General features: G+C 49.3%; 1 protein-coding gene across 1 annotated transcript; it reads left to right on the top strand.

The window, feature by feature from the left end:
* Positions 1-14,323: 14,323 nt before the first annotated feature.
* Positions 14,324-19,485, top strand: PLA2G5 (phospholipase A2 group V). Its single transcript, XM_004426112.3, has 4 exons — positions 14,324-14,381; positions 15,621-15,765; positions 18,538-18,644; positions 19,361-19,485. Exons 1-4 carry the CDS (start codon positions 14,342-14,344, stop codon positions 19,483-19,485), a joined length of 417 nt encoding a protein of 138 aa, XP_004426169.1. The 5' UTR covers positions 14,324-14,341.
* Positions 19,486-25,050: the final 5,565 nt, after the last annotated feature.

Here is a 25,050-nt window from a genome sequence, read left to right as displayed (position 1 = left end):
GAGTGTCATAATTGTGTTGTTAGGTAAGACAATGTCTTGTCCTTAGGTGATAGATGCTGAATTACTTAGGATGAAGTGTCTGCAACTTACCCTCAAATGTGTGTGCGAGACAGAAGTACAGCAACTGCAGCAAAATGTTGGTGAATTGAAGGGTTTATGGGTGTTAATTGTACTCATCTTGCAACTTTTCTGTAGATTTCAAAATTTTCAAAATAAAATTTTGGGAAAAAATGTGAATACTCTATAACCCAACATTGCCCTTTTCAATATGTACCTTAGAATAAATCAGATCTAGTGGGATGAATGTGGTTAGAGGGAACAACGCAAGTTGCAAGATGTTAAGTACACTCTCATTCCATTTGTGTAGAAATAGAAAACAGGAAATAACGCTATATATTGTTTATGGATACACATCAGTTTCCTGATCTGGTTACCTATGGGCAGAGAAGAAAGGAGCAGTGAAGGAAGGATGGAAATAGGGTGGGAGAGGGGACAATGAGGGATTTTTCTTTAATCTGTAAAGCTTTAATTCTTAAAAAAAAAAAAGATCTGAAACCAAAGCAAAAGCCAATATGGACAAAAACAAAAAGAAATAAAAATTGTTCCATTATTCCACTATTAAGTGGTTATCTTGGGTGGATGATGGGGAAGGTTCACTTTTAACTTGACACATTACTGGATTGTTTTTGAATGATTTTTTTCTCCTCTCTGATCATGGGGAAAAAAAGATTTAATATATGTATTGTGTCAAGGACCACACCAGTTAAACGAAGGATTGCCAATCTGAATGAACATAGTCCTTCTAAACTCGTGGGAGCCGCTTATTAGCTGTGGGACCTTGGCCCACTTCCTGGGCCCCCTGTCTGAACAGCACTTGTCCCACAGAGTTGATGTCTATATTAAATGGGATAAAGCACGCGTTGTGCGAAGCATACTGCCTGGCACACAGTAAGCACCCCATAAATGTTAATACCACCACTATTATTGCGGCAGCTGCTGTTTTCATTATTCCCCAGCCTGCCCCGGCTGGGCAGGCAGTCCCTCTCCACGCTGCTCTGGGCTTATCTATTCCTGCACTCCTGCAGTGTTCTTGGTGGCGAGCTCATTCACGTGAGGTCTCTACCATTAAACTCTGAGCAAGGAGCCCTTCTTATTCATCTCTGCACCCGGGCCCTCAGCCCAGCAGCTGGCACATGCTAGGTACTCAGGAAATAATTTTTGAATGAATGATACCACTGCATTTCGGCCCCTGGTCCTCACTCAGAACTCACTTCCAGAAGTGTATGTGCTTCCTGGGTGGCTCCAATACCTCCCTCTCTGATCTGCTTCCTCCCCATCTGTTTGCCTAGGCATCTCATCCCCAGGCTCTGTGTTCATGCTCCTGCCTCAGCCAAGACTGGGAACCCCCAGGTACTCAAATAGTCAAGTTACTTAGCAGGTTGTCAGATCCTTAAGATCCGAGCTCAGGGCTGAGGTGGGTGTAATCACTCCAGGCTGAGTGGATTAGCAAAGGCCTCACGAAGCCACATAAGGCTGTGACCTGGATAATTCAGGTCTCACATCCACCCCCACTGGAATGTTCTGGGTGGCTGCCCAGGCCCCTTTGGTAGGAGAGCCAGCCCCAGGCTCTGGGATCTGCTGGACTTCCTGCATCTGTGAAAGCAGCTGGGGGCTGAGCAGAGGAATGCCCGACCGGGTCCAGGCAGAAGTTTCTCCTCGCCATCTCCAGGCCTGTCTTCACTGCTCGCTCCCATTCTCGGCTTTAAGATTCTGGAGGCCAGGGGTCTGTTGGGATCTGCAGCCTGTGGACCCCAATGTGGGAGGTGGGGAGCCAGCAGGGCCTGGGGCTCCGGGCTCTGCCTGATGAAGCTGCTCATGGGAGCAGGCTGCAGGAGCAGGAGCCGAGGCCAGGCCAAAGAGGTCAGTTATGGGCATGGGGGCTGCGTAAGCCGGGGAGGGGCACACCAGCTGGCGCAGGAGAGACTGGAGAAGTGGGGTCTGGAGAGCAAAGCGGGGTCCCTGGGAGGGGTCGGCAAGGCACAGATCCTGTTAGAGGAGAACCCTCGGGCTGCTGGGATCCTCTACCTACAAGGTGTCAGACCCTTTGAGCCGTGTCATTCTTAAGGAGGCAGGACCACACCTCAAGGGAAGATGGAGCTGACCCGGAAGATCATCCCTAAAATTAGGGGCAAAGCTGGGCCGGGTTATTGGTAGGGTTAGAGCTGGGATTTGTGTTATGTTAACCTTGCCCGAAGTTCTTTTTAACTCAAATCACCCGAAAATATTCATCTTTAGGAAAAGGAATTGTCAGCATCTACTTTACATTCCTTAATCTTTTCTGAGCATCCTCTGTGCACCAGACGCTTTGGTGCATGTAGAAAGAAATGCAGAGATGGGGAAGATGCCTTCCAGGCCCCCTGTTTAAACTGGCTATTCCCACCATCAGCCCCCTCCCCCCAACACACACACACACACACACACCCCACTGTCATCCCTGCTCTGCTTTATTTTTCTCCACAGCACTTATCACCACCTGCTGTTTATTTTATTCATTTACTTTTCTATTTCTGTCTCCTCCCACCAGAAGGCAGGGGCCACGGGGTCATGAGGGTGGAGTTCTCACCTGTTTTGTTCATTGCTGTTTTGCCAGAACAGAGCTTGGCACAGAACAGGTGCTGTCTAAATAGCTTTTGAATAAGTGTGGTAAGTCTAGAAAGAGGAGTAGGAGTCGAGTCAGAGAAGAAAGTCAAGGGACTAATAGGTGGAAAGGGACTGAGGGGAGAGAGAGAGAGAGATTGAAAGGGAGGATGAGAGAGGGAAGGGGGGTAAAGGAAGGGAGAGAGGGAGAGAGAGAGAGATGGTGTGTTTGGGGAACTGAAGGGCTGGCATAGGCTCCTTCCCAAGAATGCACGGGGGAGCGGGTGGTATGTAAGGCAAGGCTAGAAAGGGTGGTGGGGGGGCCAGATCGTGAGGGGCCATGTGCCTGTGGGGGAGGCAGGTACCTCTGCCTTTGGCAGCGTGTGATACCTGCTGATGTAGAGGTTAGGAAGGTTGACCCAGGAACAGAGGAGGAAGCAGTGAACTCTGCCCAGCAGGTATCAGGGAGGGCATCTCGAAGAGGTGGCACCTACTCTCAGGCCCAGGGAAGGAGTTCAGGTGTTGTTCTAGTGTCGTGGGCATTCTAAAGGCCTAGTCTTATTTCCCCGCCTCACAGACAGATGCTGAGTTATAAACTGTAGAGTGCAGCAGCTGATGGATTCGGCTTTGTTTCCTTGGCGCCTCACTGGGGCTCTGCTCACGGGACTTGCTGGGGACATCGTTGCTGGGTTGGATTGGGATTGGAGACGAGTGGAATGGCCTAGAACTGAGAGTGTCTCAGGATCATGAGCCCAGAACCTTGTATCTTGGATCTTGCCAGTCAGAGCAATAGCCTGTCCTAGGGGGTTTCTCCCTCCTCCAAAAAAGAGGTGACATTACAGCACGAAAAACAAGTGGGATTTTACCAGGTGAAAAAGAGAGCAAAGCACATTGCAGGTGGAGGGAACAACAGAAACAAAGACAGAAAGAAAGGCTGGTTCAGGGTATGTTTCCTGAGAGGAGCGGCTTAATTGGTTTTTCAGATAAAACAAAACATGGACTTGCCATCGAGGAGGTGATTGGATTTGCATTTTTAGCAGAAGTTTTGGTGAAAGCTGGACTTGTGTCTGTTATTGAACAATAGCTGTCACCTGTGTGCGAACAGACTGAGACCAAGGCAGGCCGAGCTGTGTGTCCCTTTAGAGCAAGCTGCCGGCGTACGGAATAGCTGAAATCAGTGGGGCTCCCCACTCCCTCCGGACCTAATTTGTTCATCTACCCGATCATTCCTCTATTCCGCAGACAAGTATTGACCCCCCAAATGTGGACTAGGCTTTGTGCCGGCTGCCGATAATAGGATGAAGAGCGAGGATGACGAGTTTCCTGCCCGCTAGTAGAAGGGGTAGGAGAAATAAATCGTAAAAAGGTAGAGAAATAAATTAAAGAGAGTTAAAGACGGTGGCAAGAGCTATGAAGTAAAAAAAATCAGAGGGATGTGAGATTAACTGGAGGAGGAGGAGGTACCGTGGGTGGATGGTCAGGGAAGGCCTCCTGGAAGAGGTGCCAATTAAGAGGAGACCTGGAGCTAATACTAATGCTAGGTGTTAGTATTCTAGGCGGGGGAGCAACAAGTGCCAAAGCCCTCAGTAGAAAAGCGTGGAATGTTCCAGAACAGGTTAATATGGGAGCACACACTGTCACCGAATGTCACACCTGGTGGGCCCCCCGGAGCTCATCCCACTCAGTAGATGTCACCCTTTGTAGCCTCCCTGACCGTGACGTGGGCATGAATCACTGTTGGGGTGGGGGGACCCGGAAGGCAGGGAGCACAGAATATTTGACAGCTCTCTCCAAGCCATAGAGAAACTGAAGGGCTCCTGATTTTTCTGTTTTTGTTTTTTTTTAATCTCGATAAAATGTAATTTTTTTTTACACATTTACAGACCTATGAACCCATGCTTCATAATTGGCATAACTGACTTCGTGTGCTTTAGATGAGTCTCTCATGTCCCCAACACTTAAAGAAAGATCCTTTTCCCGAGAAGTTGAGTGGGGGCATGTCCTACCCTGCAGTCTCCACCTCCCACACTGCATTTCTGTTTCTAGAGGTGCCTCTGGGGACAGGAAAGTCACCACCCCCAAGACAGCTCATTCTTTCCCAGGACACTTGAGTTGCTAGAAGAAACTTTCTTGGCTCTATCCAAAATCTGATCTCTTAAAGTCCTGCACCTGGTGCTGGCCCTACAGTCTGGACCACGTGGGATAATTGTGATCCTTTTAGCCCCACAGCCCTTCAGAAATTTGGAGACAGAGGCTAGGTGCCCCAAGCCCCCTTCCAAACACCAGTCAGCCCCCGTTCCCTCTGTCTGACAGGCGCCCTGTGACCTAGACTCCCCCTGCTTTTCCAGAAGCCCTCCTAGAGTGGGGGCTCAGGATCAGGCATGTGTCTGTAGGAAGCTGGGCTGGGAGCCCTCGTGCTGGGCACCACACTTCTGCCCTCACCACCAAGATGGCCACTGCTTCTGTGATCTGACAGGTACTGGGCTTGGGGGTCACACATATGATTGCTGGGCTATGTCACTCCACCCTGTCCTTGTGCATTTCAGTTTTGGGGCTCTGATAGGACCTGTTCAGTCTCTTCTTACTGAACTCACATCATCTTGCTGTTGGTCAAGGTCATTCAGGGACACCCTCAGGAGAAAAGTCCAAACTCCTTAGCCTGACACCCAAGGTCCTTTGTGACCTACCCAGCTGTGTCTCTGCGGCCAGCTCTCCCCACTATTCCGAAATTCCTACTAAACACGTAACAAAATTCCCTTTCTGAGATATCAAGTGGGGGCATGTCCCACCTTTGGAGTAAAAATAGCGAACAATTTACTGAACCCTTACTCTGTGCCAACGCAATTCTAAACACCTGTTATGTATCAACTAAGAACAGGGATGAGGCAGGTAAAGTGATTAACTCCATTATTCAGGTTGGAAAACTGAGGCACAGAGCAGTTAAACAACTTGTGCAAGGTCATACAGCTAAGCGGTGGTTCCAGAACGCGGCGGGTTAACTACCACACATCCTGCCTCAGTCACGGTGTGCTGGTGTGCACCTCTTCCCACCCTGCCCCCAGTGACCTTGTGTTAGTAGCATGACATTGCCCATGATGGGAGTGTTTACACAGAAATTGGCAAATGTTGAAAATCAGGGCTTTTTTTTCTGCCTGGAGAGCCTGTTATTAAATATTTACTAGAATACCACTGCCAAACACCCTCAGCTCCCCTGTCAATTTGTAGTTCCCTGAAGGGGTCACTCTACTGCATGCCCGTGAGCCTTGCACAGGCTGCTCTTTCTACCTGAAATGTCCTTCCTCGCATTCTTGTCCTGGTGAACGCCAATCCACTCTTTTTTTCCCCCAATTTTTTTTACTGTGGTAAAATACACATAACCCAAAATTTACCATGTTAATCATTTTATGTGAACAGTTCAGGGATATTAAATACATTTATAATGTTCTACAGCCATCACCACCATCCATCTCCATAACCCTTTTCATATTGTAAATAAAACTGAAACTCTATACTCATTAAATACTAACTCCCCATTCCCTCCTCTCCCTAGCCCCTGGCAACCGCCACTCTATCTTCTGTCTCTATTAATTTGACCACTACTAAGTGGAACCATACAGTATTTGTCTTTTTGTGATGGGCTTATTTCACTTAGTGGAATGTCCTCAATGTTCCTTCATATAGTAGCATATGTCAGAATTTCCTTTCTTTTTAAGGCTGAATAATATTCCATTGTATGGATATACCACATTTTGCTTATCCTTTCATCCGTCAATGGACGCTTGGGTTGCTTCCATGTTTTAGCTATTGTGAATAATGCTGCTACGAACATGGGTGTACAAATACATCTTTGAGACTCTGCTTTCAATTCTTTTGGGCATATACCCAGAAGTGGAACTGCTGGATCATACGGTAATTCTACTTTTACCTTTTTGAGGAGCCACCATACTGTTTTACACAGCAGCTGTACCATTTTACATTCCCACCAACCGTGCACAAGGGTTCCAGTTTCTCCAACCCACTCTTAAAGATTCACTAAGGTCCTTCTCTTCCAGAAAGCCCTCATTGACCTCCTCATCCTGGGATGGGTGCCTCTAAAGTGCCGATACAGTATTTACTTAGCATCTACTATGTACTAGGCTCTGAGCTCAGTGCTTGAAACACAAGCTTGCATAAGAGATGACTTCGGCTCTCAAGGCACTCACTGTCCATTGCTGATACATGTTGAGAGGCTCAGCTTCAAGACTGAGTTCTACGACAGGCTACTAGACGGTCCTCCAGGCAGAGAGCAACAGTGGGGGAGGCTGGGTGTCAGACAGCAAGGAATGGTGAGGACTAGAGCTAAGCTAAGCCCATGTCCAGTCTACGGGCACAGCTACCGCTTAGCTCCAGCCAGCTGACGCCACGCGGGAATCCAGAGCCAGGACTGCCGGATCTTTTAAAGGGAAGCTGGAAATTTGGATTTGTCTGAGATCTCTTAACATCTATACATTAGCAACTAATTCCATTTTTTTTTTAAGGCACTGTGGAGGACAAGGAAAGCATTTCCAAGGGCTGCATAGAGTCCTGGGCTGAAAGTTTATAACCGAAGATCCAGTTCCACTCGTCAAGCAATCATTGGGACTTGTGCGCTGTGACTAACTCAGCTTTCACTTCTCTATTTGTCTGCAAGGAAATTGTGACATTATGCCTTTATTGGGTCTCCGCCCCTGTGTGTAATGGAAAGAAAGTGGGCTTGGGTCACAGGTAGGTCAGGCTTAAGATTCTGGGTCCATCTTTTACTAGCTGTGTGGTCTTGGGCAAGCTACCCAACATCCGCCCTTCAGTTTCCTTACTTACAGAATGGCATGATAATGCCCCCCAAGATTTTGTGAGGATTAAAGATCACGGAGGCAGAACTTGCCTGAGCTTGTGGCACAGTGGATGCTCTTTGAATGCTGAGTTCCTCTCTCCTTCCTTCCTGACCTATCAGCCTGTATTCCCCTCCAACAGGGAGTGCAAGAGTGGACAGTATGTGTGATGAGTTCTATAACATTCCAGAGACAGACAAGCTTCCTGTGGAAGGAGGAATCACGGACAACTTCCTGGAGGAGGAGGACTCAATGAAGCCTTTCTGTCAGTGATCCCCTAGCAACCCTGTTCTACGTGCCTGCCTCTTCGGGGGGCATCAAACCATTTGATGAGGCTGGTGTGTTTCAGCAGCTCAAGGTCTCAGAGCGAGAGAGCATCCAGGTGTCTATGGCTGCTCTCAGGAGGGCCTCAGCCCCGGGATGAGCCTGCACAAGACAGACACAGCAAGTGCCAGAGAACAAGCGTGCTCATGGGTTGTTTAATTCATCCCACAGATATTTCTTGAGGACCTACCATGGGTCAGACGTTGTTCTAGGAGCTGGGGTCAGAAATGAATCAGAGAAGAATCCTGCCGTCAAGTCTCCCACTCTATTGGGGGTGGAAGTGGCTGGGGTGTTTCAATCGCCGAAGTGTGAATGCCTGGATCTGTGACCAGAGAGGGGAGCTGGGAGGGGCTGGATTGTGGGGGAGACAGGGAGTTTAGTTCTGGGGTTCCTGCGGGACACTGAGCTAGAATATCAGGCAACTATTTCAATTTTATTATATCTATTTAAATATGTATTTGATTATATATATTTAAATAGATATAATAATTAGAATTCAAATACTTGCCTGATATTTAAATTTGATAATAATTCAAATTACGTTGAATAATTATATTTGAAGCATGGTCTGGGGCAGTGGGGCAAGTATGAAGCTGGGGCTGAAGTAGTCAAGCATTCACTCAACAAAGCTAACTGAGCATCTACTATGTGCCAAGTGCTGGGGGGACAGAAATGAAGCAGACACAGTGGCCACCCTCGTGGAGCTCTCGGTTTAGTGGAAAGACATGATACTAATGAGATCTGTAATTGTTACGGTTCGCTGAGCATCTGCTGGGTGTCAAGCGTTGTACTGAGCCGCTCTGCCTGCGTCATCTCGTTGAGTTACCACAATGAGGAAATGAAGCTGGTTCTACTGTTGTCCTGCTGTATGGATAATACAATGGAGACCTGAAGAGGCCAGGTGACACAGGCAGTCAGAGGTGGCACCCAGATTTGAATCTGGTTCTATCTGACTTGAGGCTCAGGCTCTTTGATTCGACATTGTGCTTCCTTGTCATCCGTGGATTCGATCATCTGTTCACTCAGCGTCATTCCTGAGTCAAAGCTAGTCCCGGCACTACTGGCCGGGGATAACTCCCAGACATCTGCCTAGAAATAAGACCTAAATCCCCGAACACGGATGAGCTCACCGCGGGAGGGGCGAAGAGAGGGAGGAGCAGATCCCTTGAAAACAGATGCATCTGGGGGGGCCGACAGAGACGGGGGTGAACAGCAGGAGGGCAGAGGGCTGAGCGTGGCCTCTCGAAGGCCAGAGGGGAGAGAGTTTTGGGAAGGAGAAGGCGGTCAGCAGGATGGAGTGCCTGAGAGATGGAGAGCGTGCAGCCCAAGCTCGGGCATCGCCCGGTTTTGGGGGTTCCCTGAGAGCCGGCTCAGGGGCGCAGCAGGAGGCAGGCAGCACAGGGCCCAGAAGAAAGCGAGCCTTGAGTAAGCGGAGGCTTGTCTGTCCAGAGATTTGGCTTTTAGAGAAAAAAAGAAAGTTGGATGAGGTCAGCAGAGGCAAGGGATGTTTTCCATCTGTGATCTCCCTTTTGTTTGGTTTAGGACGGCGAGGCTTGTGTGTGCCTGCAGGCAGAGGAAGGAACGGGCGCAGAAAGAAAAGGAAAATGCAGAACAGAGAGACTTTCTCCAAAGCAGTAATTGCCACGGACATATTGTGTATTTCCATGATGCCTTTACTGTCTGTTTCCTCGACCAGGGGGTCAGCTGATGGGGGCCGGCATCTGTGGTTCACAGTGGGTCCCCAGCAGTGCCTGGTGTACGGTAGACACTCAATAAGTACTTTTTGTATTGAACTGAATTCACAGGGTTCCGCAGGGAGCCTCGTGGTTGGTCCTGGGAAGAGAAGGTTCCATGAGGACCTGAAGGAGGGGCTTCTCTCTGAAGCTGCAGTGAGGGGAGAGAGGGAGAGGAAAAGAAGTCAAGAGCAAGTCAGAAAAGTGCGGGTTGGGGGTGGGTCAGAGGGGCGGCATAGGGGTGAACAGAAGTGGAGAGTGAAGAATAATAAGGACGGAGCTACCACGTCCTTGTGAGAACACTCTAGGAGGTTACTTATCATTTATGTATTAGCATTATTTTGCCACTGCTCCTTTATAAAAGTATTAATTCATTGAATCCTAACAACAACTCTGAGGTCAGCCCTGAGGGGTGTCATAGGGGGAAGCCAGGATTTGAACCCAGGACTTGGAGCTGATCCGGAGTCTGTGGTGTTAACCCCGGAACCACACGCCTCCCCACGGCCTTCTTTTATGGGGTGTATTCCTCACCACCTCTGGGGTGGCAGGGAGTCTCGTATTTCACAGGAACAGAGAAGCGTGGTGACTTGCCTGACTTGCCCGGGCTCACACAGCTGCTAAGCGGCTGAGTGGGGGCTTCAGCTTGCGTCGCTCTAACTGCAAGCCCGGTGGCTTCTCCTTCCCAGAGGGAGGAAATGCAGGGATTCAGTGAGGAGTCAGGTGCCGAAAAGGAGGTACCAGCAGGGCTTGGGAACCACATTTTACAGCATCTTCAGAGTGGGGCTTTCACAGGCTCCTGAGTCGCCCCAGCCTGGGAACAGGACAGAGAGAGTTGGGGGCTGGCAGATGGGGAACAACAGCGACAAGGCTTCCAGTCTGAAGGGGGTGTCACCTGGCCGCGGCCGTCCCTGGGATGAGGCCAAGTGAGACAGAATGAAATGTGAGCAGGAACGGGGGACTGGAGGTGATGAAGGCCATGTGTGGCGGGTGGCAGGGAGGCTGCGCCCAGGACGGGGTTTCCAGACCTCTGGTCCCTGGTGGAGAAGAACCCTGGAACGTGGGTGGCCCGTGCCAGCCCTTCCTCAGTGTTTCTCCTGAAAGCCACCCGGGCGCTGTGACGTGCTTCAGCAAATAGCCGCTTCTGAACACAAAGAGGGAAAAAAAACGCCGCGGGTCTTGAGAGGAGAAGTACGGCTTCCTATGGACTTACCAGGAAGCCTGGGGCCAGCCCAGGCAGAAGTGTGGGAGGTGGCAGAGACGCCCTTAAAAGCAGGCGGGCCCAGGCCCTGCCACTCTCCAGGCCTGAGGACCTGAGGATAGAGAGAAGGTCTCACTGGTGAGGAGTCTCATTCTGGGGGCTGCTTTGCCTGGGGAGTGAGGGGGGAGCAGGGCGCAGAGAGGGGGCTGCAAGTGGAAACACCTGGTGGGGGGAGCAGGGCACAGGGAGGGGCTGTGAGAGGAGACCCCTGGCCCCGCAATGCCTCCCCGACAGATTGAGGGGAGGTGTCCGCAGCACCTCCTGTCTGGTGGGGTTTGGTGCTGTTCATCCTTTCCAGCTAGGAGATGTGACTGAGGGGTTCTGGGAGCATGGGGGGTGGTGGCTGCATGTGGGCTGGGAGGACCTGTCCCTCCAGAGACCCAGCCACTCCCCGACCCCCGTGTTTTCATGCTTCCATCAGGCCATCTCCACTCGCTCCACCTCTCATTACTGTGGCCACTGCTCCATTCCAAAATTATCCCTCGGCTGTGCTCCTTGCCCTCTGTGGTTGCCTGATAAAAATAGCCAACCTCACATTCTTCTCCTGGGGCCTGCTTTGGGTTCCATGGATGGTCCAGTTTCCCGGCCCCTGGGGCAGCTGCTTCAATGCCTCTGCCACCCTCTGTGAAACTTCTTTTGGACTCTCTCAGACCCCTTTGCATGGGTCCTCGTGCTGCTCCCTCTCATCCACAACCCGTGTCCAGGGTGTTCTAAAATGCACGTGGGATTTTGGTTTTATTCTGGTATGGTGAGGCCGACAGATCAGGAGATGATCACCATTTAAAAGATAGTTTGTTACTCACAGTTTCCAAGAGATGGGGACACACCACAGCATGCAGGGCCACACGAGAAAGCACCAGGTTGATCAGGAGGCAGAAGAAATGAGCAAAAGCATGGCCCAGGGCCTTTATTGTGTTTTCTGCAGGAAAGGCAAGGCAGGGCAGCATCGACAGGTTAGGATTGGCTAGCTTGGATAATTTCAGTGGACTCTGGGCTATAGGGCGGTCCATAGGTTTCTGGTCCTGGTCCTGGGGTGACTTAGGGCAGGGGAAATATTGGCTTGGAGTGTGAGAGTTAGATAAAGGAAATGGCTGGGCGCATGAGTTTAGGATTCGTTGGTTTGCATGTGAAAGGCATGCTCACAAGAGAGTCTTTCGCTACCTCTGGGAATTCGCTAGTCCTGGGAGGGGCTGTGTCTTCCCAGCCCAGCAAGGCCCCCAAGATGTCAGAGCATCATAAAATATAGAAAATGAAGAACGTGGTTAATACACAGGGGCTGCTCGGAGGCAGTGGAGTCGAGTCAGTCAAAGAAGCAGAGTCCCAGTCCTGGGCTGAGTCCTTGGGCAGCTCGTGTCCCCATCTTGAGCCTCGGTTTCCTCATCTGAAAATCAACAGCTGCTATTCTCTCATTCAACAAGTGACTGTAAAAGAGACAGACGCTGTGCCAGCAGGTTTAACAATGCCCACCTGCCAGGGTCATTGGTGGGTTTAAAGAGACAGTGGACAGTGTCTGGCACATCGTAGGTGCCCAGTATGTGGTAGCTGGTGTCTTTCTCCTGTTACAGCTCCAGGAAGTAGCTGAGAAAGATCGGTGTGGAAGGGTAGGGTCTAGGGCCATTTTCCTTGGCTGTTTAGAGCCCTCAGAGTGGAGGCCATGGTAGATAGAACCTTCAGGAATATTCTTGGAACTCAGAAGAGCTGCTGGACAAAGGATGGCATGGAGAGGCCAGCCCAGCAGCCAGGAGCCCTGGGGAGCAGAGATTGTGTGTCTGCAGCCAGGCATTGGGAGGTGCCAGGGGCTTGGGGCAGAAGTGACCACTGAACTCAGGGATCAGAGATGGCAGAGCACTGAAGGGGACACCCCACAGAGCATAGGCCAGCTGAGCGGCTGAGGATAAACCAGAACTTTGTGATCCAGAGAGGGAAGGGGAGCAGGCAGCCACCAGTAAGGAAGCTCTGAGGGGCCAAGTTAGAATCGGGCGCTGGCCCAAAACATGTGGAATTTCCTCTGCCTTCTGGATGTGATTTTTTTGGACTCAAGGCCAGCGATTCATGTGTTTGCCAAAGGCAGATGCTGGGGAGGGAAACTGGGGACTCCAGGCCCGTGGGGTAGAGCATGTGAAGGAACACAGCCCCCTCTGCTCAAAAGAGAACACCTCTCTCTGATGGGAGGCTGTGTGGTGCAGTGAGGGGCACACAAGGCCTGGACTTGAACCCTGCCCCCACTTCTTACTAGTTGTGTCACTTCCGGCAAGTTCCTTGAGCTCTCTGAGCCTCCATTTCTCCACTGGCAAAACAGTAACAATGACACCTACCCATCAGAGCTGTCATGAGCACCCAAGGTTGACTTATTCTTGAGGTAGGCACAGGGTGTGGGGCCCATGAAAATGTTTTAAATTCTTTTAAAATCAGGAGGAAAAAAATGAATATAGGGCCAGCCCCATGGCTTAGCGGTTAAGTGCGCGCACTCCGCTACTGGCAGCCCGGGTTCGGATCCCGGGCGCGCACCAACGCACCGCTTCTCCGGCCATGCTGAGGCCGTGTCCCACATACAGCAACTAGAAAGATGTGCAACTACGACATACAACTATCTACTGGGGCTTTGGGGAAAAAAAGAGGAGGACTGGCAATAGATGTTAGCTCAGAGCCCGTCTTCCTCAGCAAAACAAGAGGAGGATTGGCATGGATGTTAGCTCAGGGCTGATCTTCCTCACAAACAAACAAAAAAAAAGAATATATAATAATGAATCCAGCCTGGATTGTATTTGTTTTTATACCAATGCATTTGTAAAATATAATTTTAAAAGAATTTGTTTTTTGGAGGAAGGGGCCTATGAAAGCAAAAGTGCTTGGGACCCGCAGGAGCCGGGACAAGGCCCTGAGGGGGTGCTCACATGGGGGTGCTCATGTTTCATTCCAGAGCGCTCTTCAGCCGGCCCCATTCTCAGTGTTGGGAGAGGAGGGTGAATCTGCCCAGTTTATGCCCTCAAAACACCAGCCAGAAAGACATTCTTGAAATCAGCCCCTCAGCACCACGAGATAAAAGAAATATGAGATTTGAAACCATCAGTTTCTCTTCTGCCCTCCCACCCCCTGCACCAATCGCTCCCTTTGTCCTGGATTCTTTTCTCTCTGCCAGGTCCCTGCGTCCTTCATCAAGGGCCATGTTCAGGTTGTGTCAATTCCCGCCCCTAACTTGTGCCACCAAATCTCCATTTAAGAATCCCACCTGTTTCTCTGGTTACTTTTAGCCATTTTTTGCAGAGCGTGCAATTGTGCTGAGGGCATTTGTGGGGGGAAAGTCCTTTCCCATCTCTATTGGGGACAATGCCCCACAAATGCCCTCTGCCCCCAGAGACCCTTTGGATCAACTCCTTGAGGTTTCTGCCACATCTTTTCCAGCTGGGCTTGCCCGATGATTGCCCAACATGGGGGGGTGGGGGTGGTGCCTAGCGGGGAGCAGGGGTGGAGTCTGAATGGGCCGTGGGAGCATCTCCTGATAGGCATGTCATGGATGTGTTTTCTTTGCTAGAAGCCCGGAGATGAAGGACCTCCTCACACTGGCTTTGTTCCTGGCTTGTAGTAAGTGCTTGCCCCACGACCTCTGAACTTGTGACCTTCCACCCTATAGGAGCAGTAGGGTAGTGGAAAGGAGACCTGTCTTTGAGGTCATAGAGACTTAAGTTTGAATCTTGGCCCTGCACTTACTGTGTAGTCGTCAGCAAGAGCCTTCACCTCCCTGAGCATCTGTTTCCTCGTCTGTGACACAGGATAGTATTCAGCCAACTGGCTGGGCTGAGGCAGGATTCTAGGAGGTGGTGTGTGAAGGTTGTGCTGTGCGGAAGATATGCGGCTTGCAAATGTGGGAGGCAGATTTTTTTACTTTGATGAGAAATGAAATAAAATAAAGCCAAAATAAAACAAGATCCTTATATAAATACTCCGTTCCATGGTTCCTGGGTCATTCTCTACTCAGGCCTGTCTGGGTTTTCTACCTGCCCCACCTGCTGCCACCTCCCAGCTGAAGGTAACTGCTGGGGGAGCATGGCTTTAGGCCTCCCCTGCAGCCCCATAACCATGTACACAACCCCTGACAGGCTGTCCAAGACATCTTTGATGTCTTGTCAGATCCCTGGAGACTCCAGGAGGAGGGGAGGCCTAGGGCAGGGGGAGAACCTCTAGGTCACTGTGAAACTCTAGACGAGGTACTTTCCCCTCCAAGCTACAGTTTCTCAGTCTGTGAGACGAGGGAGCTGGCTTCAAGGATCTCTAAGATCTGCTCTAGGATTCTGTGCCTTTTGTTCTAACTGGTGTTGGTTGTGGGGGAGGGAGGGGTGCATTTTCAGGAGAGACAGGGAGCACCTGTCTGCCTGCTTCAGACGGATACCATATTAATTATACCTAATGTTTCTTGGTCACTTACTGTGTGTCTGTCACTGTGTTCAAAATTTACATACCTTATCTTATTTTAACCCTCATGACAATTCCAAGAAGTAGGCGTTCATTGTAGGCCCCCATTTTGCAGATGAGGAAACTGAGGCTCAGAGAGATTAAGTGACCTATTCAACACCTTACTGTGAATTAGTGGCAGAGTCAGGATTTGACCCAGGCTTGCTCATTCTCCAAGTCCAAACTTGCAACCACCTCTCTATACTGCTTCTCTCACCTTTCTTGTTCCTCTCTCACTAATGGGGAGAGTGAAAAAGAGACACCTGGGTCCCTCCAAGCCCTCGGGTGGGAGAAAGGGCAGGAGCACCCTGGGGAAGTGGGCCAGGAGCAGGCGTGCCTGGCTTTCCTCTGGGGATGTGGGCTGTCTTTCAGGTGTGCCTACTGTACCAGGGAGCTTGCTAGAACTGAATTCAATGATTGAGAAGGTGACTGGAAAGACTGCTGTGACGGACTATGGCTTCTACGGCTGTTATTGTGGCTTCAGCGGTCGAGGGACCCCCAAGGATGGTACTGATTGGTGAGCTGATTATCATAACTGCCCTTTATGCTCCGGGCTCTGCACCCACGTTATCTCATTTAATCCACGTCGATGCTGGTAGATGAGTATTAAAGCCCCGTTTTATAAATAAGAAAACTGAGTCTCAGAGAAGTTAACTGACTTGCCCAAGATACATCTAGTAACTCCGCGAATCTCAGCAGCCTAATATATCTGTTGGTCTATTGCTACGTAACAAACCATCCTAAAACGTAGTGGTTTAAAGTGATGATGACCATTTGTTTTGCCAAGAATCTGCCATTTGGGCAGGGCTTAGTGGTGTTGATGCAAATAATCCGTAATCATAATCTAGGATTATGATTAAAAAGAGTTTTAATTGAGCCCAAACTGAGGACTATAGCCTGGGAGCCTCAGCCTTTGCAAAGGAAGAAAGCTCTCCAAACAAGAGTGATTTTCAGCACAGTTATATACAATTTCCAAACAAGGAGACTGACACAAAGCATGACAGGAATACATTCTTGCAAGGGTTCAAGGAGATATTTTGTTACAGATTAGCACATACACAGCAGGTCAACATGACCCTGGTGCCATGGAAATGACTTACCTGGGGTCATAAGAAGGGAGCCATTAATTCTTATCTTCAAAGAGCACATTCTTTATTTCAGGGTAATGATTAAAGCAGATGTACAATGTATGTTTGACTGGTCATAAGTCAGGCTCCTTTAGTTTAAATAAAATTTAGGCCAAATCAGGTTTAACCCAGAGTGGCTTCCCCATACACCACAGTTTATAAAAATTTCTTGTTCAGTGGGATGGCTTGTCTCTTCTCCATCCGGTTTCAGCTTGGGCAGCTTGACTGAGGCTGGATGATCCACTTTCCAGATGGCTCACTCCAATGGCTGGCAAGTTGTCACTGTCTGCTGGCTGGGAGCTCAGATGAGGCTGTGGGCTGGGGCCCTCAGTTCCTCTCAGTTAGGCCTCTCCAAGGCTGTTTGGATCTCCTCACAGCAGGGTGACTCTTGGGTTCCAAGAGCAAGTGTCCCAAGACTGCAAGACAGAAAGAGTATGGCATTTTTACGATCTAGCCTCAGGAGTTCCATGGCGTTACTTCCAGCGGGCTCGTGGTCCAGGCAGTCACAAGGGCTTTAAGAGGGAGGGGACCTAGATTCCACATCTTGATGGGGAAGTATCAAAATTCTAGAAGAACACATGAAACGGGAGAGATTGTTCTTCGGAAAATGCAACCTGCTGGGTTGACAATTCTGATACTGCTAGACAAGTATAATGAAATGGGGCAATTAAGGCAATGGATGGCAGATGGCTGGAGCCAATTTTCTCTCTGCTGGAGTGCAAGTTTACAGACAAGCAAGGACAGGAAGCTAGAATGATCCATGTGGTGATGGATTAGAGTCAGAGACTTCAGTATGAACTCCTGGTTAGCTTACTATAGATGCAGATGGTTACGTATAGAAATACGTTATAGATACGTGCATATCCATGGGTTAATACAGACACATATTTTTTACTCTGTCAGCTGACAGAACCTAAAAGAATCAACACCCCAGTAGCAATAAGCAACACCTAGTGCCCAGATCTTTTCTAATACCATTCTCCAATAAAAGGAACCAAGGCTCTATGGAAAAATGACTGATTCTAGGACTAGGGCAGGAAATATATAAGATGAGCCTGGAGCTTCTTATAACGCCCCAAACTAAGGAAGTGTTCAAACAAAACCAACCCAAACCAGACCCCACATTGATAGAGATATGTCAAAGAGCACAGGAACCAACTGAAAGAGCTCCCAATGACCAAAGCTGGGACAATTTGAGCAAAAAAAATAAATAAATAAACCCATAGTCCCAGTCTTATCATGAGGAAAACATCAGAGAAATCCCAATAGTAGGGCATCCTACAAAATACCTGATCAGTACTCCTCACAACTGTCAAGGTCATCAAAAACAAGGAAAGTGTGAGAAACTGTCACAGCCAAGAGTTGCCTAGAGAGACATGACAACTAAATGTAACGTGGTGTCGTGGATAGAATCCTGGAATAGAAAAAGGAGATTAGATAAAAACTAAGGAAATCTACATAAATTATGGACTTTTTACAATTAATGAATCGATAATGATATACTATTATTTAGTTAATTAGTTAATTATTTGGTTAATAATATATCAATTTGTTGGCTGTAGCAAATGTAACAACATAAGATGTTGATAATAGGAGAAACTCAGTGTGGGGTAAAAGGAAGCATTCTGTACAGTCTTCTTAATTTTTTCTGTAAATCAAGATTTTTTAAAAAATGCAATCTGCCACACCGAACATACCAGAAGTTTATTTTTTGTTCACATAACAGTTCATTGTGAATCACACGTTGATTCTGGGACCCAGGTTCCTTCCCTCTTGTGGTTCTGCCCTCCCCTGTGCCCTCAGAGTCCTCAGCGGGATCATCTTCATCCAGCTGAGAGATAGAGAAAGAGAAAGTAGAGGATAGTGTGGAAGGGTTTTATGGGTAGGTCTGAAGTGGTGTATGTCACTTCTGCCCGCATTCTCCTTGTGGGAACCTAGTCATGTGACCACACGTACCTGCAAGGGATGCTGGGAAATGTAGTCTCATCATGAGCCCAGGAATAAAAGAGTGGGTCAGTGAACTGCTAGCTAGTGGCAGGCAGCCCTAGTGGAAAAGGGGGGGAGTACTCAGCTATATCATTAGGTTCTTTCTCTGCCAGACCACACCCACCAAGATGGCCTCTGCCCCTTCCACTCAGGATCTAAGAGTCTCCTATTGACAGGTGCTGTTGGGTGCATGACCGTTGCTATGGGCAGCTGGAGGAGAAAGGCTGCCAAATCTGGACACAGTCATACAGATACAGATTCACACGGGACCTGGTCACCTGTGGTAAGGCTGGGGCTTCCCATTCAGGCCACTGGAAGAGCCTGGGTCTCTGCTGGCTCTGAGGTCAGCTGCCCCTGAAGGTCAGCCAGCCTGGGGGCAAGAGGGGCAGGATTTTTGCAACTGTATCCAACCTCTGGGGGAAGGGCTAAAACATTTTAGACTGAGCATTGTCTAGGTGCCAGATGCTGCGCATACTTCCTTTTACTTGTTCCCCCAAAATAGCCCTGTGGGGTAGATTTAGTCTCCCCATTTTACAGATGAGGAAACTGAGACTCAAAGGCTTGCCAGTGCACACAGCTAGAGTTGGGATTCAAGCTCAGGTCCATCTGTGTTCAAAGCTAAGTCTGGGTACGGTGTCTCCTCTATGAGAACTGGAGTTCCTCCGGAGCAAAGGCTGGCTCCGCCACCAGACTGGGAACTCCAAAGGCGAGGGAATGTGTGTTCTTCGTCAGACTGGGAACTCCCTGAGGGCAGGAGCTGTGTCTCCCTGGGCTGAAACCTCACCCCGGGCAGCAGCTGTGCGTCTTCCATCAGATTATGCATTCCCCCAGTGTAGAAGCTGTGCCTCCCTCATCAGACTGAGAGCTTCCTTGGAGCAGGAAGCAGACTGGGGCATCTGGTCAGACTAGAAGCCAGTCCTGACTGAAGCAAGCCCAGGAGTCAGTGTCGGTAGAGCATATCCTCCCTTCCTCATTCTGCATTTGGTGTCCTGTTTGCAGAGCTCGGATCCCTCTGCCAGCAGCAGCTCTGCACCTGCGACCAGAAGCTCGCCTACTGCCTGAAGAGAAACCTGTGGAGCTACAACCCTCTTTACCGTTACTTTCCCAACATCCTCTGCATCTAGTCGCCCCCAGTGAGCTCCTCCCAGACCCAGACTTTCTCTCCCTTCTCCTACAGCACAGAGCTCACCCACTCGGCGGGTTTCCTGAGAGAGGCTCCCAGGTCTCGGACCTCATTCTTTCTCAGTGGTCCACTGGGCTGGGAGGAGCCCCACGGCCACACTTCACACTCCAGACAGTCCCGAGAGAGTGACTCTGAATATAGGACTTGGTGAGGTCAGGGTCCCCAGCCTCCACTTGTGAGGTCAGCCGCTCTGGTGCCAGAGCTCGCCCCTGACTCCAGGCCAGCTGTGTCTCTCCTCGCCCCCGATGACGGCGCCCCTTTTCCAGGAGGAAGAATTTCCTGGGACGCATTTACTTTTCAGTTTCTGCAGTTGGATTGTCACTACCACCCTCTAGAGAATTTTTACTCAAATAGAAGCAAAATTGACTCCATAATCTGCCATATAGATATTAAATAAAATTCATTCTCAAGACAAATAAAAACCACACAGGCATTTTCCTCTGCTGTGGGGGATGGCCTGCGCTTTTCTCTGCCACTATGGCACTGAACCCGAAGTTAACCACCTTCTCTCAGACGGAGAAGGTGCAGATTAGCAAATAAAAGGTTTTCTGGGCTGAGATCCAACCCTTCTTTGGGGCTCATCTCCTTAACCTTGGGGGTCCTCTGCAGCGAAGCCCTGGGTCTCATTCTTCCTCGAGAGGGTGAGGAGAAGATGATTGGCAGTCATGCCAGGTTGGGGTTCCAGGCCAGAGAGGATCACATTCCAATCCTAGCTTTGGCTTCTCCAGCTGTGTGGGCTCAGGCCCATTACGGAAACTCCCTGCCTTTCAGTCTTTTTAAAAAAGAAAGTAATGCTTCTTGCAATGTGAAAAGGGAATGTTGAAGCTGCCTTGATGGTGACACAAGGATGCTGAGATTCTGGGATTTTACAGAGCAGGACATTTTAAAAAAAGGGTTCATCTATGGGGTTTATTTTTACCAAGTAAGGACATTTAAAAACCCAACTCATCTATCAATTCATAAAAGAAAGGGCCTTCTAATACCAAGACTGCAGGAGGAAAGGACACATTCCAAAACAATGAGAGTCCTTTCCAAGAAAGGACCTTTGGCTTCTTTACACTGACAAACCCAAAAATAACCACATGGTAAATGGGATCTTTTTTTTAAAACCTCCAATGCTGAACATTTTCAAAATAAAATTTAATTTTATAAGATTACCCTGAATGTACTGGTGTTTAGAAAAGAAATATAGACTCGTGTCTATATTTGACAATGGAACACAGAATGGGGCCCAAATGTCCAATCTACTCATGAAATTTTTTTGATCAAAGCCATTTCCTAAATCCATTTTTAAATAGGTATGTAGAGGAAATCAGAAGCTTCACTCAATGCCATTTCTCTTCAATCGCGATATTCTGGATGATGGAGAAGAGACCCAAGCCCAGGCTTCTCCCTTCCCATCAAGGTCAGGTGGCAGGCAGGTTGGTGTCTTGTTGGTAAGTTCTGCAGGAGGCGGCTGTGGGCAGGCCTTTCTTCTGGGGCCCCAGTATTTAGACAGAGGCAGATAGGCATCTGTGGGTGAGGGAGGCTGCAAGGTTATAAAAGCAACACCACAGGCTGACTTGAGTTTGAGCTGGAAGGGCCCATGGAGAACCTTCATTTATCTACTGGGAAACCGAGGCCCAGAGAGGTCAGGAGACTTTCCCAAAGTCACACAGCACATCAACAGCAGAAGTAGGATTAGACCTCAGATCCTGGTTCTGAATCCTAGGCTCTGGCCACTATCCCACTATCTTCAGTCCAGCCCATAAAAAGAGAAAATGGACCCTGGAGGGGTTCAGGGACTCACCAGCATCGCGGTTCTCAGGAGGATCCCTGGATTCCACCCGACGGCCAGCTCCATTTCTTCTCTGCTTGAACTGCCTCTTGGGATTCCAGAGTCTGTCCTTGGGGGGTTAGTCTGGCTGGGGCTCTGGGCTCCATCATCAGTAGAGGGGACCCCACTGAGGTCCTCCATGGCTGCTGTCCTGGACGCCCTCTCACTGCAGTGAACAGCTCTGGGGAAATGATGACAGCCAAGGGGGTCACCAAAACCTGGGAAGAGGCGGTCTCCGTGACTGTTTTATTTGACCACCTCTTGACTGGGAAAAGAACCATCAGGGAGGTCGTCCCTCTCAATGTTACGTGACACCCCCTTTCAAGGGAGATACTGAAATGTGCAGCCCAGACTGTAAATGCCCCTCTGGATAGATTTTTATGTAAGAGCAGGCAGATAACACAGACACATAGACACTCAATGGACAGGTTGCCTTACAAATACAGGCCCGTCACCCGTGGTTGAAATTGGCCTCAGATACAAATGGGACCCCTCAGCTCCCCCAACATACGTAAAATCATTTGTTATGCGCATGTGCACATTTCGGGGGAGGGTTACCATAGCTGTTACCAAACTGAAAAGGCACCAGAGTAAAACCCACTGGTTATAGAGTCCCTTCTCCGTGCTGGACACCACGAAGACAGTATCATCCACCTTATGAGGCAGGTGTTCTCATCCCCATGATAGGGGTGGCACCTGAAGCTCAGAGAAGTCAAATGCTTTGCCTGAGGCCACAGAGCTAAGGAAGACAGGTGGGATGGAAGCAGTCTGCTTGATTCGAAATCTGAGTTTAGGCTGTAGGATCAATGGCATTACACTGGGGAGACTTGGAGCCTAACCAGGCCTTGGGACAGGCGCTGGGGGAAAACGCATTTGGTTTTGTTCAGGGCAGGCAAGGTAGATTTAGATTCTGTTACCTTAGCTAAGCTGGAACAACACTTCCCAGAATTCCTTTTCCTGCAGGGCTCTGGGTTAGCAGAGGCCAAAAGAGATGTTTTGTGTGAGATCTGGAAGGCAGAAGTGAAGCAGCAGTATTTTCCTTCTTTCTTTCTTTATTTCTTTCTTTTTTTTTTGTGAGGAAGATCAGCCCTGAGCTAACATCCATGCTAATCTTCCTCTTTTTGCTGAAGAAGACCGGCTCTGAGCTAACATCTATTGCCAATCCTCCTCCTTTTTTCCCCCCAAAGCCCCAGTAGAAAGGTGTGAGTCACAGTTGCACATCCTTCTAGTTGCTGTATGTGGGACGCGGCCTCAGCGTGGCCGGAGAAGCGGTGCATCGGTGCGCGCCTGGGATCCGAACCCCGGGCCGCCAGCAGCAGAGCCCGCGCACTCAACCGCTAAGCCACGGGGCCGGCCCCTCAGCGTTTTCTTTTTACACTTGGAAGGCAGTGGCTCAGGCATGCTGTCACGGATCTGCTGGCTCACCTCGCTGGTGTGAGCCTACTGGTCTCCTCTTTCAACATCTCCGACTCTTCGGCCAGCTTATCCTGGCAGACCTACCTAGCATCGAGGTTGGGGCCGGGGGGTGGTGAGAGACCCACTTGGCTTCCAGTCCATCCTTTTCAGTTCCACTCATCCTTGCAGGTTCCCGTTCGTCCTTGTTCGTCCCACTTCACACCCTTCTTCCCTTTCAGACTGTCTGCCCTGTGAACTTCAGCCTGTAGCTCCAGGCACAGAAGACAGCCTCCCGTAGAGTGCTAAATCAGCTCCCACATCCCTTTCTCTATAGCATGATATAGAAAGTAGTCTGCTTCTCTGCCTGAACTCCATGACTGATATGGAATCTGCAACTAGAAGTGGTTCCAAGGAACAGAGCCTGAAGGATGGGTTCTCTGAATTGCTCTGGTGTTATCTGGAATTGGTTTTCTTATCTGATTAGGTTTAAAGGCATGAATGACTGGTTTTTAGTGGTCAAGGGGACATTGATTATCCATGCCTGCAAGGATAAGACAGCTGCTTAAATGATCCACCTCTACACACCCCTCGTCAAGGCCTCTTCTTCACAGGCTTTGGGCGACCAAGTAGTTGATGCCAGAGAGCATTTTAGCGGAAATAAAAAAATTATGGGGATGGGGAACTTGAAAGAAGAAAATGATGAGTTCATGCATTAAATTCTCACTCAAGATCCGCATGAGGGACGTGACAGTTCTTTGCCTGTGCAGAAGACAGATGTCTATTAGAGAATGACAGTGGAGTAATGTCAACTTAATCAAGGGTGACTCCAATCACAGCTGCTGTTCCAGATGTGGTTTTGTTGCAAATCAACACACATCCTGGCTCCTGTTTTGCAGCTATTCATCCAGAGAATGGTTTCTTTTCTCTGCACCTATTAGTAAAGCCATCAGAAGAACTTGCTTTCAGCTTGCCGGGCGAGCAACACTCCTTCCCTCCCCTGCTGCGGGGCTGCATCCGCTCTCCAGCCCTTTGTCGTGACCTAGTCCAGAGGGACTTCAGTTGTCTCGTTCCACAGGACGTCACACTGGTCCATTACGTTGGTAATATCATGCTGATTTGACCTGGTGATCAGGAAGAAGCAATTACTTTAGACTCAGTGGTAAGACACAGGTGTGCCAGAGTGGGGTTGGGGGGGGAATAAATCCCACAAAAATCCAGGGGCCTGCTACCTCAGTGGCGTTTCTAGGTGTCCTGTGGTCTGGGACATGTTGAGATATCCCTTTCCAGATATAAGACAAATCATGACATCTGGCCCTTCCATCCCTTGAGAGAGAAGCACAATGCCTTGTGGGTCCCTTTGGATTTAGGAGATTTACTTCGACCCATTTACCAAGTGACCTGAACAGCTGCCAGTTTTGGGTGGGGCCCAGAACAAGAGAAGGCTCTGTAATGAGCCCAGGCTGCCATGCAAGTTGCTCCGTTACTTGGCAGAGTATGACCCAGTGGATCTAATAGTTCTTGGTGTGTACAAGTAGAAATGCCCCATGGAAGCTTCCACAGGCCCCTATGCGTAAAGCACAGGGCAGACTCAGGATTTTGGAGCAAAGCCCTGCCATCAGCTGCAAGTACTTGTTTTCCTTTTGAGAAATAGCATCTGGCTTGTTAACGGGCCTTTGTAGAGACTGAATTCTTGACTTTGGTTACCAAGTCATCAGGAGACCTGAGTTGCCCATCGTGAACTGGGTGTTATCTGACCCACCAAGTTATCAAGTTGGGTGTGCACAGCAGCAATTCCATCACCACGTGGAAGGGTGTATGTGGAACTGGACTTGAAAAGGTGCTGAAGGCACAGGTTAGTTGCATGAGCAGGGGGAGAAAAGATGCCTCTGGCCCCTACACCTGCGCCATCATCCTCTCCTTCTTCCTCTGTACCAATGACTTCACGGGGGAGTTCTCTAGGACCAGCTGACTGAGGAAGAAAAAGATCTGGGCCTGTCTTGCAGGTGGTTCTCCAGAATATGCTGGCACTCCCTGAAAGTGGACAGCTGCAGCCTTACAGCCCGGGGTGGCTCTACTGTCATGTAGAAGAGGTGTTAATATACTTAAACTTACGTCTCAGTATTTAAATCAGAGAATATCAAAAGGGGATTATGACCCAACCAGAATAGAAATGAACATGACCCAAGGATGGATAAAAGGACTTTGCACCCTCTTTGGGGGAGGTTAGTCTGTTTTGGGTTGTACAAGGGATAACTGCATTATGTTAGGCAGAAACGTGATTTTTCTATGGTCTTT

This window comes from Ceratotherium simum, chromosome 22 (assembly GCF_057802395.1).
Source record: "Ceratotherium simum simum isolate JZ-2026a chromosome 22, ASM5780239v1, whole genome shotgun sequence".
NCBI lineage: Eukaryota > Metazoa > Chordata > Mammalia > Perissodactyla > Rhinocerotidae > Ceratotherium > Ceratotherium simum.
Note: the sequence above shows the minus strand (reverse complement) of the source record. Positions and strands in the feature narration are given on the sequence as shown.

Coding starts and splice junctions, on each gene's coding strand:
- PLA2G5 (XM_004426112.3), top strand. CDS start 14,342: ATGAAGGACCTCCTCACACTGGCTTTGTTCCTGGCTTGTA. Junction 14,382..15,620: donor GGCTTTGTTCCTGGCTTGTA/GTAAGTGCTTGC, acceptor GCTGTCTTTCAG/GTGTGCCTACTGTACCAGGG. Junction 15,766..18,537: donor CCCAAGGATGGTACTGATTG/GTGAGCTGATTA, acceptor TCCTATTGACAG/GTGCTGTTGGGTGCATGACC.